Raw genomic sequence first — 19673 nt, forward strand, 5'->3', positions numbered from 1 at the left:
TATTGAGGGACAAAATATCAAAAGGTACGTGCATACAGGTTAGTATAAATTTACTATTCCTAACCTCACATCTAGAGAGTGAAGGTGTATGTACCACATTGGTTAGGCATAGAATGTCTAGACTTGCTTACCTGTCAATATATTTTTCAATATTTTGTCCTTGAGATTCTGTCCCACTAATATTGTGAGTTTGATATTCACAGGGCATATCCTGAAAGTAGTGGATTGAAAGAAATATGAGATGAGCAACAACATGAACGTCAGAACAACGTTTGAATTGAGTCCAGCAACAAAAAGTTGAAAGACGGAAGGGTAGAATCCTGTTGTTAGAGCGTAAAAACATCCTTAATAAGAAGAGATCCTTGAAGCTCTGTTACTTGACGCTATAATGTTAAGTCTTGTATTGACAGTAATTGTTTTGATTGTTCAGGGGTCATAATATTCGTAACTTGAGGTTTATGCAGTTGAGATTCCATGGATCAAAAGGTGGATAACAGAAAAAGATTTTTAAAGAGCCTTATTGTGCCAAATAAACACAATAAGTAAAGACAAATTGGACGCCACACGTGGGGATTGTGGACCAGGAAAATTAACATACATCTCAAGAACAAATAACCTTCTATAATTCTCAGGCCTCATGCCTTCTGTCATGTGAACTGCTGCTGAAACAAGAGAGGTTACTGGATCCCCCAGGATGTCACTGACTTAGAGTCTTTTCATAGACAACAGTTGCTTTTATTGCAAATCTCAGAATGTAAGTGTACATTAGCTGCCACTCTGAAAACAACCAGGATGAAAATGAATATCTTGTGCATGTGACTATGACTTTGACTAAAATACAGATATGCAGCCATACAGTATATAAACAATACATGCATGTACAATAAGAATGTACTTTGCTGATGTAAATTGACTAGAAAACTACAGGCGGTACAAAGGTAACCAAGTGTATTTTACACAACATTCTTCATTTAGAGTTTTTACTGGATTATGTCTTCCCATGATCCACCTTACTTTGAAACCAGGATTATGTTGTTGATATCCACATGTAGTGTTTATGTGTCATACTGCAATAATGTTCTAGAAATGTAGACCCATTTCCTAGGATCTGGACTAGCGCTAGAGTACATCTATATAGTAAGTGGTCACAATTCCCAGTATAGCAAAATGGAACAAAATGATGGTAATGAATGTGAGAGCACTGATATCTAATGTATATTCATGGATTTATGAAGTTATAAGCATTACCATCTAGGCAGGTTTGTGTGCATTTGAACTGCAGTGGAAGATATCAGTAGTCTGGTAGCTAAAAGAGGATGCTCTGTAAAATACATGTCAGAATAAATTGTATAATTTGATAGACGGGCCAAGAAATGATGTGATTGTGTATGCATGTGGTGTTTGTATTGCGTGAACCTAGTCAGAAATGAAGTAGAGCACTATACAGGGCCAAAGTCAAAGAGACAGTCAACAAATGATGAATGATTGAAGCATTAGCTGGGTTCTCAAATTAGAATGGGACTGTTGCTGCATTTAGTGTTCTTTAAATAGTTGCATCTTCAGCTCCTGCTGAAATTATGTGATATAGCAATCCGGAAAAGAGGACAGTTTTAGAGAAAGATGCTCTTATAACTATTTCCAAAATCTATGCATTAATTTGTGTCTCTTGACAATCAGTGTAAACAAGGGACTAGTTCTATTCATTTGTCTATATACTTGGAACTATTCCACAAGGATACCGAGGAACAATACATCTAACACACTATTAAAGAAACAAGGTTAATCTAAAACAGATTAACCATGCAATTATGTCATAGTTCTATCATCTTTGTGCCCCACTGTATTATGAGCACAGCTTGATAAAGCCTAAGGGGGGGGTAGAATTCTATGCAGTGTGAAGCACAGGTCAGCTGTAGTTTTGCAGGTCTCTCAGACCTCCATGTTTGTTCTGTACCTGATCTGGGACTGCATCTGCTCCTGATCTCTCTCCTCACTGTTTCAATTCCTTTTCTCATGTCTTAAACTCTAAATACATATCCATCCTTCAAATCCTCTCCTGAAGATCGCCTTCCATACCCTTTGGTTAAACCTCTTGTTTCTCTTCTATGGCCTTATTTAGTTTCACAGTTCACTCTTTTTCTTTCCTCTGATACTGTCCCTTTGCCTTTTGAAACAACAATAGTTCTTCCTTTTTTAAAGAAACAACCTCTGGATCCTAATGACCTCTCTAATATATGACCAATTTCTCTGCCTCTTGTTCCTAAAAAAAATTCTAGATCATGTAGCTTTTTCTCAATTTTCAACTTTTCTTCATGTCCTCAACCTTTGATTATGTATACAACCATGTTTCCATTCTTTTAATGCTTCCTAAACTGTTCTGCTTTCTCCCACTAACTTTCTTCATCCTTCATAGCAATAAATAATGATCTACTCTTATTCTGATTGGCCTCACTGCTGTTTTTGAAATGGTTGATCACAATAGTCTTCTTTTGGTCTTTCTTTTCTGCAAAGTAGGAGAATGTACTCTCTCTTGGTAATTCCATTACCTTTTTGAACATTTTTCGATTTCCTCAAAAGCACTTTACCTGCTTCATTTCATGGTCCCACAAAGATCAGTCTTGGTCTGCTTCTCTACTTTTTTTCTATGTTTCTGCTCATTGGTTGGACTGTCCCTTTTATGGTGATGATTCCCAATGTTTCTTTCTTCTTTTCCTGCTTCTCTTCAAGAATGTGTTTCAACCTTTCTATTGCTTATTGAATCTAGCATAACTTCACATTGCCTTAAACTTAATCCTAGTAAAACAACGATTATTTTTTTCTCTCCTTACTCAACTTCTCTTAGCCCAACTCGTTTCATTTCCACCTATTACTGTCAGTTGCAATCCTGTTACAGTCCAATCACATTGCGAGTGTATGTCTTCTCTTTTCTCTTCCTCCTCAGCCATCCACTTCGTAATATGTGCCTCAGCTCCATTGATTATCATTCTCTTTGCTTTGTAAGTTTTGTTTTCTATATACCTTCTTTAAATGTTATCATTATTTGGCAGCTCCTTATCTGTGGTGTTTCATTTCTCATTATCGTGGACAAGCTCTCACCTACAGTCCTCTTCCTCACAGAGACCTGGCTTCATGAGGGTTCTGCCCCTGATATTGCCTTAGCCATACCACATGGCTATCTAATAAATAGGCTTGATAGAGTGTCCACCAAAGGTGGGGAATTGCGATTTTCTATATAGACAATTTAAAGGTTATTTCATATCCTTTGCAGTTAGTAGGCTGTGACAGTATGTACTTTTCTATCACATTGAATCCTCAGTTTACCTTTTCAGGAGCTCTGGTTTATCGTCCCCCAGGTCCCCTGAAAACTTTTTACGCTCCCTCTCAGCACACATTGCTGAGCTAACTTGCACTAAACGCAACTTTACGTTGTTGGGTGATTTTATTATTCATGCTGATGACTCAAATAACTTCACTACCAGATCCTTACTTTTGGATATGGATGCTCTAGGTCTAGTGCAATTGATTAAGGGCCCTACGCATGTGAAGGGGCATACTACTGACTTAGTTTCCACAAACATTGAGGAGCTGATTCCCATGCCTCCCCGTGCTCTGGCCTGGTCTGACCACTTCCCTCAAATTAGACATTCGTATTCATAGAAGAACTTCTCATATTACAGCTCTACCCTTCCGACGCTGGCATAATCTCAAAGCCAGCGCCTGGATTAACACCTTAGAGAGGTTGAAACCCTCTTCCATGGACAATATTACAGGCCTGTTAGAAACTTTTAATGGTTGGATTACTAATAGCCTAGACGTGCTTCTTCCCTGTTCTACTAAAGCCGGAGAATGTCGTAGGAAAGGCGCTCCTTGGTTTTTCTCTCTCCTGCTACACATCAAAAGAGAATGTAGGAATTTGGAAAGAAGATGGCGTAAATTCTATGATGATTCTTTAAGACATTAATATAGAAAAGCCATTAGGGCCTACCACTCAGAAATTAAAGTAGCCCAATCTACTTACTATGTTGCCAAAATCGAGCTGGCGTCAAACTCCCCTAAGGAGATTTTTTTTGGATATTTAAAGAAATTATCCAGCCGCAGCAGAACTCTGTTCTTATGGAGACTTCCCAAGAACACAGTAATAACCTTGCAAGGTTCTTTCAACAAAATGTTTTAGATATTTATTCAACTCTTCCTACAGCTGTTGTTCAGTCCTCGGAGGTGATAGGCCAGCAGTCCTTGTATTCCACCACCTTTTCGGAATTTCTTCCTATTTCGGAAGATTCAGTGTTGGAATCACTTACCACTCTTAAGTTAGGTTCCCCCCTCAATCCAGCCCCTCCTTACGTGTTGACATTAGGTGCTCCAGTTATTGTGCCAGTTATTACCAATCTTTTGAATTCCTCACTGTCATGGAGCATAGTACCGGAACAGTGGAAACATGCCATTGTCAAACCCCTCTTGAAAAGACCTAACTTAGACGCTGCACTGCCCAGTAACTACACACCTATATCATTGTTGCCTGCTCTATCTAAAATAATTGAAAGGCATGGTAATACTCAACTATCCTGGTTTCTGGAGGATAACAATATCCTTCATTCTACTCAGATGGGTTTTAGACCTCTTCACAGCACAGAGTCAGCTTTGATTGAAGTCACAGAAGAAACTAGAAGGCGTCTGGATCAGGGTATTGTAACAGCAATTATTATTTTGGATCTTAGTGCTGCATTTGATACTGTTGATTCTGATATATTACTTGGTAGAATACGAGAGGTCGGAATATCTGGTGCTGCCCTGGACTGGATCACATCCTTTATGAAAGGTAGATCTTTTCTGGTCTTGGACAAGTCCTACTTTTCTGACCTTGTTAATAGTAGCTGTTGAGTGCCACATGGGTCCTCTCCTATCCCCACCTTATTTAACATTTATATGTTACCTCTCGCAGAGGTTGTTAAGCCATTTGGGCTGTCCTTAGTGTCGTATGCGGACGACACACAGTTGGTAGTATCACTATCTACAAATTCTAGCACAAACAGTTCATCACTTGCCCCATGCCTTCAAGCTGTGGCGGGATGGATGTCCCTAAGTAGGCTGAAACTCAATGATAATAAGACTGAGGTTATGATACTTGGACATCACTCACAGCTGAGATCTAATCCTTCTATCCTGGAAGGTCTGGGAAATCTTCTGCCCCCTAAAGAACTCATCAAGAGCCTGGGAGTCTGGCTCGATCCTCAACTCACTATGGCACATCATGTCAATAAGTTCTCTTCTACCTCTTTTGGCTTGCTTAGGCTTTTGAGGACGGTTTTTAGAATCCTCCCATTTGTTGCCAAAAGACTTATCATACAGGCCCTGATTAGTTCGCGCCTGGATTATGGTAATGCTTTTTATATTCGATCTCCCAAATTTGTGAAAGAAAGCTGCAGGTGATGCAGAATGCCTTGGTCCATCTGCTTTTATATATACTGTGGCAAGAATCAGTCAAATCAGCAATTTCTTCTCTCCACTGGCTTCCTGTGGCACACCACATAGTATTTAAGACCCTGTGCTAGAGCCATACAGCCCTGTATAATAGAGGTCCATCTTTGCTTAGGACATTGGCTTCCTTTTATACACCCTCTAGACAGCTTGGGTCCTCTGCAGCCGCCCTAGCCTTGATTCCTAGAGTAAAGAAGTCTAGATGGGGTGGAAGTTCTCTGGCCTATCGGGGGCCAAAGCTATGGAACTCCCTACCACTTAGTCTTCACCTTACCAGCCATGAACTATCTTTCTGGAAAGCTCTAAAAACTTGGCTGTTCAAAGCATAACCATTTGCTTCCAGCGCCGGGAGGCCTTTGGGTAGCCATGCGCTTTACAAATTGGCATAACATAACATAACATAACATTATCTTCCTAGTCATTCACTGCATTCTTCCACTCTGTGTATGTTGTTTACATCCTGCCCTCTGTGTGCCTCTTTCTGTTCCTTTTTTACATTCCTTTTAGCTACTGCTACGTTGCTTTTCCTTTTTCAATGCAATCTACTTCCTCCTTATTCTTGTTTAAAATTGCTGAAGGACATCTATTGAATACCTTTTTTGTTTGTTTTTAGGCACACTATTTCTATGCCTAGAGTTACCTTTACAACAGTTTTTAGGATCTGGGTCGACACCACAGCTGTCGCCAATTATGTGGGAATCTCCAGGAGTAAGCCGCTTTGGCTCCGCCAACAAGTTGGAGCCAGGAGAACATGTTTTTATTGGGCAGAAGTTGTGTGCTTCCATAAAAAAGTGCTTGCCCTCCAGACAGTTTTGATAATTTTATTTATCCAGTTGCCTGAGCTAGACGTTTCATGGAAATACATATGACATTGTAAAGCTATTCCAGTGTCTCAGATACCAAGATAGTTGATGGTGTTTTTATTTGGCAGCAGCACAGATAGGAGCAGGACAGCCATTAAACTACATGGATTTGTAGGGCTGGCTTGGCAGTGCAATTGTCAGCTATCTTTTAACCTGCACCAATATTATTCTACAGTTCTTTTCTTCCACACACATACATATCCATTTCCATACAACTGTTTGTGATGGTTCACATTACCATGTAACATTCCTTTAAAGCCAGACCTATAGCCTTTGCCAATGCTTGTCTATTTAAACATGTTGGGTTGAAGAGTAAATCAAGTCAAATAAAAAAGATACGAAAAGGAAAAGAAAAGGAAAATGAGGAGGCTATATTTTTGGCAATATGGTACGATGATAAAATGAAGATTAAACTTGAAGCTGCCTGTAAAATTCTATCAGGAAACGGAAATTACATTTACAAGAAGACACATTACACATATTAGGCTCTAAGGTATACTTTTAAGGGAGCAAAACAAATATGTTGTACATTTAGGAATGGTCTTGACATTCTGTGAGTCCTTAAAACGGTTGTAAAATGCTGTGAGGAACCGTGTAACTCAGGATGAAATGTAAAAAAAAAGGAAACCTAAACATTGATTTGGGGCACAATGTGTTTATATAAAGGAAATAGACATTGGTTTTGCTGAAATATGCTATGGAAAAGATATAATATTTTTTTTCCTTAAAATTTTCGTCGTGTAGGATATTTACAACCAAGTTATGCATGCAACCACAGTAAATTATAACAGTAGAGTACCAACAAAGACAAATGAATATGTGAGTTGGTTACTAATTTTACAACTGTACGACTATGTCGATCCTTGGGCCATGTTTTAATTTGTTCTACAATGCTATAATGTACTGCGTTCCTTGCACTGATAATCTGATCCTGCAATATTTTTCTGTAGGTTACCAAGGAAGCTTTCACTCCATACAAAGCCTCTTTCATTACGGTGATTGCTACCGGACAATGGAGCAGTCCGTCAACAATGATGTCCTAACAGGGGAATCCCATTGCTTCAGCCCCATCCGGCAGAATGGGTATCACATACTTCCAACGTCTACAGCATCAACAGGTAACGTATTGTGGCGTAATGGAAAGCGCTCCTCTCAGATTGCAGCTCTGCCACTCACCCATTCCCCCATCAACGCTGGTTTCATAAGGGGCACCTCTGGAACTAAACCGGTTCTGTATCATTTAGGATCATGCTAGCACTTTTTTGATTTGAGACCTAGATTTAGAGGCTTGTGTTGTGTAGAAAAATGCTTAATATTTATCAGATTACTGTACATCACAGTATTGTTATTGGGTCCAGTTTTCAGGATCTGCAAGGGTGGTGTTTCTAATGGGAAGGTTCACTATGTTTTCAACACTCCTCACATTATTGATGAGTGTGGTGATACCTACAGCTGCAGTTTGGTGGTAGATTGAATTAACTTTATTTGATTAATTCTTTGGGACTTGCTGGAACATTTTCATCTTTCATGGGAATTAATGTTCACCAGACCTTTGCACCCTGCATAGGATGTGATAGAACCATACAATAACATGTTAATACAAACCAATTAAGTTATGCAATACGGCCAATGTGGCCAGACAAAGAAAACTCCAGTCAGGAATAAAGTTAAGGGATTTATTACAAACTTAAGCTCAATGTCATGTAGACCAATTTGCAAGACAAATTTATAAAGATGCAAAATCGCCAACGGTTGCCCAAGTTGACAAAATAGGTTCAACAATGCAAAACATCAACAAGATTATCTGACATACAGAAAATAAATGTTGCTCAGTTTTGATAAGCATGAGTACAGTTCAAATCATCAAACTTCAATTAGGCTCAGCACAGGGAAACCCTACTATAAGCCAAATTAAGGAAAAACTTGTGCGGGCGAAACACATGTGGACACATGACAAAAAGGACAAAAAGGACAAAAAGGGCAAAATAATTTTGAAAAAGGTAATCTTGAGCAACAGGGTACTAACTAAGGTGTCCAAAAGATAGGTAAAAAAGGAAAGTGTCAGCATGCCATAAGCTCGGTCAAGAGTCTTCTGCAAGGGTTAGAAAGAAAATCTCTAAATCTCAGCAAGGCATCCCAAAAGGGTAAAAGGTAGAGAGATAGATACCTCTCCAAGGGGCTCTGCATGTGGGGTTCTTCATCTGCAAGGATTATGATCAAAAGAAAATCTGACTCTGATCAAAGACCAATTGGTCATCGATATATCAAAGTTCATACGGCAATGCCGATTAGTTCAGTAAAACAACTCTTTTTATGTTGAAAGGGTATCATCCAATAGAATAATTCTCAATTAGCATTTAGATTTCAATAACTTTAAATGTAATGACTCCATTAATACATTTCAGTCAGTATAACATGGAACTGCATTTCTCTATATTTTGCACGTGTTTAAATCATTCAAAATTCAATATAATATCAATACATGCTATTAGTCTAGAATCTAAATTACATCATAATATCAGTTTAATCCTTCAAACCTTTAATTAACCCTTGATAACTACCAGGGTTTCTATCACTAGTCTAAACAAATGCACATTTCAAATGGCTTCTCAGTGCATCTTTCTACAGTCAAACTATTAGTACTTTGGATTAACATAATGCATAGACTGTCACATGTAGATGACTTTTTTGACATGAGGGACAGCACTAATGTTTCTACCACATCAGACTTCCCCTCATCGGGGTTTTAAGACCTATAACAATGCCACAAAAGACTACAACATTGACGGACAAAGCAACGCACAAGTCACTGGAAAGCCCTCCGTAAGTACACACCAGAGTGTAGAAGGTTTAACCCCACACGGGTGCATGCACAGCAGTGGATCTCATGATGAGAAATGGTGGCTTTTGCAACTCTAATTTGTGTGCCACAGGAATCAGTTAACCGGCAGTCATTACAGCTTGTGCATCACTGACTCTGTGCTTCGATGGACAATGGAGAGCACACCTTGAAGCAGGGAAGAGGAGGGATGGTACACAGGGAGGAGTGCATGGGTGACAGGATGCCAGGTATTATTTGTAACTATGTGGATGGGGGAATGGGTAGACTGGAGAGATGGTGGTGTGGGTGTGTAGCAGGATGTGTTTTTTCAGATGGGAGTGGGGGAGAGTGATAAATGCATCGGTTGATAAGTGTGGGTGGGAGGACAGCAGGTTCTTCTTCTGTATATTCAGGGAAATACTCTATTTTGGGTTCTGAGTGTAGGTAGAGGTGTGATGGCCAGATGATGGTTGGGGTAAATGGCAAGACACCAGGTGTAGGTAGCTGAGGCAGGTTAGACCATGTTGTGTATGGCTCCCACATGACATCTCTATTTCTGCACAGCTGTTGAAATCAAGATTAGATGATTTGGGTGTGCTACCATAACATAAAATTGTAGATGCATAACAGTGAATAACAAGGATACTGTTCACCTTGTGTGCTGCAGAACATCAACAACAAGTCAGGCTTCTCTCTCATCTATGTGACGTCACTCAGAACTACTTGGTGAAAAACATCCTTATTATTCTCTACTACCCATCCATAATTCTTTATATGTAACCATGCCCTTATTAACCAAAGAACACACCTGGATTTTCTTTTACTGTAGTTAATGTTGAGATCTCTTTCCAGAAGTTTCAGTTAGTGGCAGATCTTGTGTCCCAGATCTCTGGTGTCTTAATGTCATCCTGGGCATTGGTTTGGCCTGATCAGAGTGCACATGATGATGTTTATCTGGGGAAGAATAATATCTCCATGTTACTTTATGTTGAGTAACATATATGCTAGTTCCTGGATATGAAACCACTAGTTATGGTATAATATATCATCAAAGCACTATTCCCAAATTTGCTAGGAGTTCCATGGCTAATGTAAATTTGAAAGGGGATCTCCATTGATCCAAGGTGATTTCAGCTCCTAAACAACTATTCACAAGAATGGTTGAAGGTGAACTTAACAGTAACACTCTAAATATAGCCCTGAGTTCTGAAATCTACTTGACATTTAAAAGTAATTCTGAGAATACACTATAAAAAACTCTGTGACTCATCAAGAATGACCGCATGGAGGGTCTTGACATTTTGAACTAAAACCAGTCTCCATCATAGCCTGTCTCACTCACTTGTCTCCAGTTTGAGAAATGTACCAAACAAAAGGTATTCTTCCAGGACATGCTCTTAAGAATTACTGAACAACAAAGACCCTTGACAGTTAACCTCAGCCAACAATAATTTTCTTTAATTCTTCTTTTAGAGTATGAGCCCACCCAGCCAATAATATCTGGTTTTGGAAACTCAAGAGGAACTTCATCTGGGATTTGTCCTGATCCTGATATGTACTTTTCAGCTCCCTCTGGAGCTAAGTTCCCTAGGACTTGCCCATCAAAGTGAAGGCATCACAGCCAGGTTTTGGTACATTTGGTCATCAGGAGTACAACCCATCAGTATTTCACATTCATAAAATAGGCCTGAATTCCACCCCATCTTTTTGGGGGGCACACTGAGGTAGATACATAGGACCTCAGACATGTGTGCATAGCCTCAGCAGACAAAAGGGCAACAGATAGGTACAATCTAAGCCCTGCTTCGTGATATGGTAGATATAAGGAATACAACAGACCTACCGGAGAATCTCCTGCTGCTCACATATGCAGAGTTGTTACCTTGACATCCCTTTCTCCAAGATTGTACACGGATACACGCCTTCTCAATTTCTAACAATTAGTGTTAAATATGTACTGATCTACAGTTTTTGAAGTTAATTAATTTAAATGATCACCGTGTAGTAGATAGCGTATACTGAATATTGAATATTATGAGACTGATTAAAGTATGCAACCCAAACACTGTTTATCACACATTTATCGCACACCAACAGATCAGCGGTGCGTGAACATTATTATGATGTGTTGTTTACAAGCTATGGAATACCTCTCATATAGTTGCAGCAGAGTTGATGGTCTGACATATGCATCCCTTTAGGCAGCAGGTCTCGCATCATTTCAACTCTCTTCCCATCCGTAGAGCATCCTTCCCATCTCTATGGAGCTGGTAGGAACACTTCTCACATGGAACCCCTTGTTGGGCAAATAACAGCATTGGCAGGACACAATGCTTTCATTCAAAGCTTCAGAAGTGTTAGTATATGTTGCACTGTAAACCCATTTTCTCTGTTCGCAAGGCTAAGCAAACTAGAATAATTTGCGCTTGTTTACTATACAACATACTCATCTCCTCTTGGCCGCTGCACAGAACTTTACATGGTTTCATGGTGTTTATTGACATTTAAATGCCATCTCATTCTGGACGATCCATGACTCCAGCCCAGAAGAAGGTGCATCAACGGGAAACCAAACATAGGTCCTGCCAAGGTGGTGGGTGAAGAAAAACTAAAGCTTTCATTTTTTAAAAATATAGGGGGCTACCAAGCTATTGGAGCAATCAAATAATGGATTCAGAAAGAGAGATATGCAGTCTGTTACAAAGCAAGCAATGTAAACCATGGTAAAGTCAAGACCTTTGGTGATTTTTATGTAGCCCACAGCTGGCTGTTTCACAGTTTTAGCATAGGAGGAGTGGAGAAGTTACACAGAGGGTGTGGAAGGTACAACAAACAATTGTATGGTAATAGCTATGGGACGCTATCATTTAAAGTGTGGAAATCTTTTGAATTATTTATTTTCCAGTAAGGTGGCTGTACATACAAATTAGTCAATGGCTTGCGTGTTTTGTGTAAAGATGCAAGGCATGCAGGGAGCAACCTCTTACTCCTACATTACTGAAAGAAACAGGACATGCATGTCCACATTTTAGTGCTCATTGAACCTAGCCATTCCACAGTCAGCTTTAAATTTAGAGAAATTGTACAACTACAACACTCTTATTATTCCTGCTTCAGTCTGCAGGAACGAAGTGTGGTAAAAAAACTGTCAAAAAAAGAGTGCTTACATTCTGTGTGGGAAAGGGTGGAAAATGTATCCAGCCACAGCAAACAGGAGAGTGCCATGGGTAAGGGAAGCTATGAAGGTGCTTTGGAAATGTGGCTTTCTGCAGCAAAACCAACACAAGAGGCATTTGAAACAAAGTGCTTACCTTAAGAATTATCTAAATGTACCCATAAATTCACTAGAATGCATGCAAAATCATGTGTTGATAAATATTAGAATGCACACTAAATACATCATATTAGAAGTATGTGTTAGTTCATCATACAGGATGTGCTGCTATCCACAGGGAAACACTTTTTTCAAGATGGATTCTATCTACACCAGCTCCAGCTGTGCCTGAAACACTGCACCTCATGCACTAGAAGCACTCTCTGGGAGGCGGAATGATATCTGTAACTGCCAACACTATGATGGCGAAAGGCAAACACTGCATTTGGCTCACCAAGATTTGATTGACACTGTCTGAAGACACTGGCTAAAGCCCTGAGCAACCAATGGCTTAAAATGGTAGGTCCAAGGCCCACTCCCAATGTATTATTTAAAGGACGTCTGGCAGACAGAGAAAGACAGAGACAGCTAGACCAAAAATAATGTAATAGGTTTATTAGATAGAAGCATATATCAAAGTAATATTGGCGAAAGCGTGCAGCGGAAGTGTAACTGGTTACGTCAACCAAAATGTAATATCTGAAAATGTGTTGTTGGCATAAGCCTGATAAATTTATACAAAGGATAAAAGTGTATATTAAAATCATTACATAGAAGACGGCAGTAGAGTAGATTTGTGAAACAGTGCACTGACAAATCCTTATGATGAGTAACACACTAAAAGGCATTTGAAAAAACAAGATTCCAAAAATAGTATCATTATAAAATACAATTCATATACATCCAGGCTCTTTTGTAGTAAACATAGAAAATCATATTTAATTGCTATTAGGCTTAAAAATATCAATAAAACCATAATTACAAATCCATTACTCCTTTTATCTCACAAAATGCCTACAATATCACCCCTTGAGTCTACCAGCTCTGATACATGCAGCCCAGATCTAAGGTTCAAGACTGATTTGCATATGGCTGGGTCCAAACTGGGGTGGCATGGTGAGCAAAAGAATGATGGATTAAACCCAGATGTGACTGGGGGTGTGTGTCTGAAAAGTTTCAGCACTCTGTCCATCATCCTTCTGTGCTGCTAAAGTTGCCCTAAGTGGGAAGGTTATGCCCAGACAAGGGCCATGTGCTCAGTGTGCCACTGGATTCAAGCTAGCCTGGCTGATGAAGGGTGATACCCTGACACCAGTACTAGGATGCTTGCTTCTGGTCCAAGGAGGGCCTGGTCTGGCAGTTCGGGCTGGACTGTTCTCATGGTGAACAGGGTCAAGATTGATTTGCATATGGCTGGGTCCAAACTGGGGTGCCATGGTGAACAAAAAACAATGGATTAAACCCAGATCTCTGGCTAGGGGTGAGTGTTTGAAACGTTTCAGCACTCCGTCCATCATCCTTTTATGTTGCCTAGATATAAGCAGCCACTCTGTGGTAAATATCTTCTTTATCAGTGTGAAGGTTTAAGAGAAAAGCGTCCTCACATTTTGTGACATTATATGAATTCATCACAAATCACAGCAATTTCCTGCAGGGATTTAGTATGAGAGGGTAGCAAAACATGAACTGTTTACTAGATTAAGGCCCATATTTATACTTTCTCAGCGCCGCATTTGCGTCATTTGTTTGACGCAAAATCGGCACAAATCTTACAAAATATAATTGTATTTTGTAAGTTTGCAGCACTTTTGAACACAAACAATTTCGCAAAAGCGGCGCTAAAAAGTATAAATCTGGGCCTAAATATCCCCAGAGTTGCAATCACAGTGCTCCTTAGCGGCTTACCCCATTCTGCGATAGAAAACCTAATGGGCAAAACACTGATCCTGAACTTGATATATAGCACACAACACTCTTAAGGATATCTTGTTGAGGTGTGGCTCAAAACCAGTGTGGGTTTTATACAAAAATAAATTATGTACCGAAGAACCTTGATTTGCATTATTATAAATGTATTTTATCCTGTTCAGCCCATATGCTTGTTTAACTCTCTTGGGCATATCTGAATTATTGCTTGAGGGAGTCTCCCATAGCTCAACAGGTTTAAGTAACTTTGATGTCAGAGCACCTGATCTCCACCAAAGATTTCAGATAGGTACCAGCCTGCTTTTTATTTCGCAGCTGAACCCAATATAATGTAAGCATTATGGAAATAATATCAGAAATGTAAATAATCCCTGATTCCAAAGTAAAATATCCATGGGGGTGTCCAGCCCTAAATTCAGGAGAGATCGCAAAAAAAGAAAAATAACCAGATTCCCACCCATGACTGCCAAATTACTCAAATTGAAGAATGGACTGTAAAATTACTAAAAAAAATAAAAACAGATTATTTAAAAACTAAATGAAAATTATGATGCTGTTTTTCCTTGAAGGAGGTGTGTGAAGAGCCTTTTAATTTCTGCAGAGCCATCATTGAGAGCGATCGCAAGCGGTATAAATGTCTCCAGTTAGCGGAAGAGAATGTGGTAGGCAAGTTCTGCAGAGGGGTGTGTGTGTGTAAGGGATGCTGAACTGAACATGAAAAGGTTCCCCATTTGTGGAACAATTTTTAGGAAGGTACAGATTGTCTTGAACATGGCCAACTTAAATTAGTACAAGAAGTAATACAGGTGTGGGCTACAAAGGGCTTTGTCTGCATTGGGACTTGGCCATAGTTTCCTGTGACTAATCCCTAGGTGATACAGCAGCAGCTGCTGACAGTAGGTACAGTGTTTATTCCGGTACAATATGTAGAACCATGATGGTCTCAAAATGATTTCACTACTTAATATTTACTTATGGAATTCGGCTCACATCATTGCTATTGGTTGGATTATTGCTAATCGATAAAAGGTGAAGTGCTCTTAAAGAAGGGGCAGGGCCTGTTGCTAGAGGAAAGGCCTAGCATCTCTTTTAGTGGTTAGCATGGTAAGCAAATGTATCTGTACAGAATTGTTAGTAGTGATCACAAAAGACGATCTGAATAAACAATGTTGAGCTGATAATGTGTGATGGTGAGAGGTTAAACATCTGTTGAATTCTAGACTTGTTTGTACACATGTGTTGCCCAAGGAATACCCTTGAAGGCCATTCCTCAAAAAAGTGAAATGTTCTGGTGCACCAGAGAACGTGCCAGACCCACCAATATCTCAACACAACTGAACAGTATTAGCCACTGACAAAACGGGGTCCTGTCTGCAGAGATACGTTGGGCAAAAACAATGAACTAGAATGCAGCTGAGTAATTATCAGTGGCTGAGATTAATTCAAACATTTCACTAATTGTTTTTTGTTTTTCTCAGCGTGGTTCACTAAGTATGAAAAGTAGGCCAGATGAGGGTCTTGTCCTCACTGTGCTACTGGAAACAAGCTGCATCCTACTGAAGAGGCCCAAAATGGGCTGAAACCAACAGGAGGTCACTAGTTTTTCAGTTCAAAGGGGAGTTGGCCTGGCAATTCAGCCTGGACTGTTCCAATTGGAGAAGGTTGATTTGCACATGGCTGGCTCCTGTCTGAGGTGGCCTGGTGAGCAAAATAATGATAGATTGGAATGCAGCCCCAAGTAATTACCGGTGGCTGACATTAATTCAAGCATACCACCCATCATTTTTTAGTTTTCTCCAATTGACAAAACAAGAGTCTGCTATTAAAGCAAGCTCCATACTTCCCCTTTGTATAAGAATTCAGCTCCTGCGATATAAAGCTTTACTAAGCAAGACTTAAAGCCTTGCATGCACTCTCTTTGAAAAGAAGTTTTTTTAGAAATACATACTAGTATCAACATTTTACTCATTTTTATTTTGGGTTGTCAAGTAGATTGAGGTCTGACACTCCAGGGTTTTTAGGTAAATGGTATTCCTTTTGAGTACGGAGAGCAATTAGGGAGTGAGACCCCTTAAGAATGTGGCAGGAAACACTGTTCAAACACACATATTGCAAGTTGTGATTGCACGTTTGCATATTTTCTGCCAAAGAGAGGCTATTGTGCTGCTTGTTGTAGCTGAACACGATGAAGAGCCTCAAAGTGTTTAAAATGTATGTTGTCTGAATTATGCAAATAAATATGCAAGCATTGGAAAGCCAGTAGGTCTGGTGTTGGCCGCCAACCTTTTGGCTTTGTCAATGCTTGGTTTGTTTTGTCAGTTTTTACAAAACATTTACAAAACGTTATTATTGGACAAGCAGCTGGGCCCTCATCACTCTATAAAAACATTGCCTAAAAGCAAAAAGATGTTAGTCCTCTCAAAAAGCACACATTGACATAGAACTACACCTAATAGTACTACATATGGTGTGGATGTTCGTTAAAAATGGGGTCTGTATTTGGCAGTGGTTTGTACCCTGTCCCAATAGGGACCCTCACTCTAGCCAGGGTAAGGGAATCACACAGCTAAGATAACCCCTGCTCACCCCTTTGGTAGCTTGGCACGAGCAGTCAGGCTGATCTCGGAGGCAGTGTGTAAAGTATTTATACACTCACACAGTTGCACAGTGAAACAACCACAAAAGTACTACACACCAGTTTAGAAAAATAGCCAGTATTTATCTGAGTAAAACAAGACCAAAACGACAAAAATCCAACATACATCTGAAAAGAACACATTTTAAATGATTACATCTTAGTATAGTGCTTAGAAACACATTAGTTCCACCTGGGGCTATCCTGACATCTTGAGTCATTCCCCACAATCAAATCAAATCAAATCAAATCATTAACATTTATAAAGCGCGCTACTCACCCGTGCGGGTCTCAAGGCGCTAGGGGGGGAAAAGGGGGGGTTATCGCTGCTCGAACAGCCAAGTCTTTAGGAGTCTCCGGAAAGCGGAGTGGTCCTGGGTGGTCCTGAGGCTGGTGGGGAGGGAGTTCCAGGTCTTGGCCGCCAGGAAGGAGAAAGATCTCCCACCCGCCGTGGAGCGGCGGGTGCGAGGGACGGCAGCAAGTGCGAGGCCAGCGGAGCGGAGGGGGCGGGTGGGGACGTAGAAGCTGAGGCGTCTGTTGAGGTATTCCGGTCCCTTGTTGTGGAGGGCTTTGTGTGCGTGGGTGAGAAGACGGAAGGTGATCCTTTTGCTGACTGGGAGCCAATGCAGGTGTCTCAGGTGTGCGGAGATGTGGCTGTTGCGGGGTACGTCGAGGATGAGGCGGGCCGAGGCGTTTTGGATGCGTTGCAGGCGGTTTTGGAGTTTGGCTGTGGTCCCGGCGTAGAGGGTGTTGCCGTAGTCCAGGCGGCTCGTGACGAGGGCGTGGGTCACGGTTTTTCTGGTGTCGGCGGGGATCCAGCGGAAGATCTTACGGAGCATGCGGAGAGTGAGGAAGCAGGCGGAGGACACAGCGTTGACTTGCTTGGTCATGGTGAGAAGAGGGTCCAAGATGAAGCCGAGGTTGCGGGCGTGGTCTGCGGGGGTCGGTGCGGTGCCGAGGGCCGTGGGCCACCAGGAGTCGTCCCAGGCGGACGGGGTGTTGCCGAGGATGAGGACTTCCGTTTTTTCAGAGTTCAGCTTTAGGCGGCTGAGCCTCATCCAATCTGCGACGTCCTTCATACCCTCTTGTAGGTTGGTCTTGGCGCTGGCGGGGTCCTTGGTGAGGGAGAGTACAAGTTGGGTGTCGTCGGCGTAGGAGGTGATGATGATGTCGTGCTTGCGTACGATGTCGGCGAGGGGGCTCATGTAGACATTGAAGAGTGTCGGGCTGAGCGATGAGCCTTGAGGTACGCCGCAGATGATCTTGGTGGGTTCTGAGCGAAACGGAGGGAGGTAAACTCTTTGGGAGCGGTTAGCGAGGAAGGAGGCGATCCAGTCCAGGGCCTGGCCTTGGATCCCGGTGGAGCGTAGGCGGGTGATTAGGGTGCGGTGACAGACGGTGTCAAAGGCAGCCGAGAGGTCGAGGAGAATGAGGGCGACTGTTTCACCGTTGTCCATCAGGGTTCTGATGTCGTCTGTGACTGAGATGAGGGCGGTTTCCGTGCTGTGGTTGGTTCGGAATCCGGTTTGTGAAGGGTCGAGCAGGTTGTTGTCTTCCAGGAAGGTGGTCAGCTGTTTGTTGACGGTCTTTTCTATTACCTTGGCTGGGAAAGGTAGAAGAGAGATGGGGCGGAAGTTTTTCAGGTCGCTTGGGTCAGCCATAGGTTTCTTTAGTAGGGCGTTGACTTCAGCGTGCTTCCAGCATTCGGGGAAGGTAGCAGAAGAAAAAGAAGAGTTGATGACGGTCTGGAGGTGCGGGGCGATGATGTCGTCGGCTTTGTTAAAGATGAAGTGCGGGCAGGGGTCCGAAGGGGCGCCAGAGTGGATAGAGTTCATGATGGATTTGGTTTCTTCCGTGTTGATGTGGGTCCAGTTGTTGAGGGTGATGTCCGGGGAAGCGGGTTCAGTGGTGTATGGTTGGGTCTGGTGTCCGAAGCTGTCGTGGAGGTCGCTGATCTTGCGATGGAAGAAAGTGGCGAGGGATTCGCACAAATCCTGTGAGGGCGTGACGGCGCTGGCGCTGGGGTTGGAGAACTCTTTGACGATGCTGAAGAGTTCTCTGCTGTTGTGGCTGTTTTTGTCTAGTCTGTCGGTGAAAAAGTTCCTTTTGGCAGTGCGGATCAGGTGGTGGTGTTCGCGTGTAGCGTTCTTGAGGGCGGTCATGTTGTCAGCGGTGTGGTCCTTGCGCCAAGCCTTCTCAAGGGCACGACAAGTTTTCTTTGAGGGTGTCAGAGAACCAGAGAGGTTTTTTGGTGTTGGTCTGTCGATGCGTGCGTTTGAGGGGAGCAAGGTTGTCAGCGCAGTTGGAGATCCAGTTTGTGAGGTTGAGAGCTGCGTCGTTGGGGTCGGTGGTGAGGGTGGGTTGGTTGGCGGCGAGAGCGGAGAAGAGTTGCTCTTCAGGGATCTTGTTCCACTGTCGATGAGGGATGGGTTGAGTGCGGAGGTGGGAGGTCTCGCGTCGGAATGTGAAGTGGACGCAGCTGTGGTCGGTCCAGTGTAGGGCAGAGGTGTGGCTGAAGAAGACGTGTTTGCTGGCGGAGAAGATAGGGTCGAGCGTGTGTCCGGTGATGTGGGTGGCGGTGTTCACCAGTTGTTTGAGGCCGAGGTTGGCGAGGTTGTCGAGCAGGGTGGTGGTGTTGGGGTCGTTGTTTTGTTCCAGATGGAAGTTGAGGTCACCTAGGAGGATGTAGTCCGGTGAGGCGAGGGCGTGCGGGGAGATGAAGTCGGCGATGGCGTCGCTGAAAGAGGCGCGAGGTCCGGGAGGACGGTAGACGAGGGATCCTCTGGGGGTGGTCCT

At 42.1% G+C, this 19673-nt stretch overlaps 1 protein-coding gene across 2 annotated transcripts in view; it reads left to right on the forward strand.

Annotated features, from left to right (window-relative positions):
* GLIS1 (GLIS family zinc finger 1) overlaps positions 1-19673 on the forward strand; it is a 1044855-nt gene that overhangs the window by 1014954 nt on the left and 10228 nt on the right. For both annotated transcript variants that reach the window (XM_069232645.1, XM_069232646.1), the window contains exon 10: positions 7292-7459. In XM_069232645.1, coding sequence (XP_069088746.1) covers positions 7292-7459 — 168 coding nt within the window. The remainder of the gene's footprint in view (positions 1-7291; positions 7460-19673) is intronic.

Source organism: Pleurodeles waltl, chromosome 4_2, assembly GCF_031143425.1.
Source record: "Pleurodeles waltl isolate 20211129_DDA chromosome 4_2, aPleWal1.hap1.20221129, whole genome shotgun sequence".
NCBI classification, from domain to species: Eukaryota; Metazoa; Chordata; class Amphibia; order Caudata; family Salamandridae; genus Pleurodeles; species Pleurodeles waltl.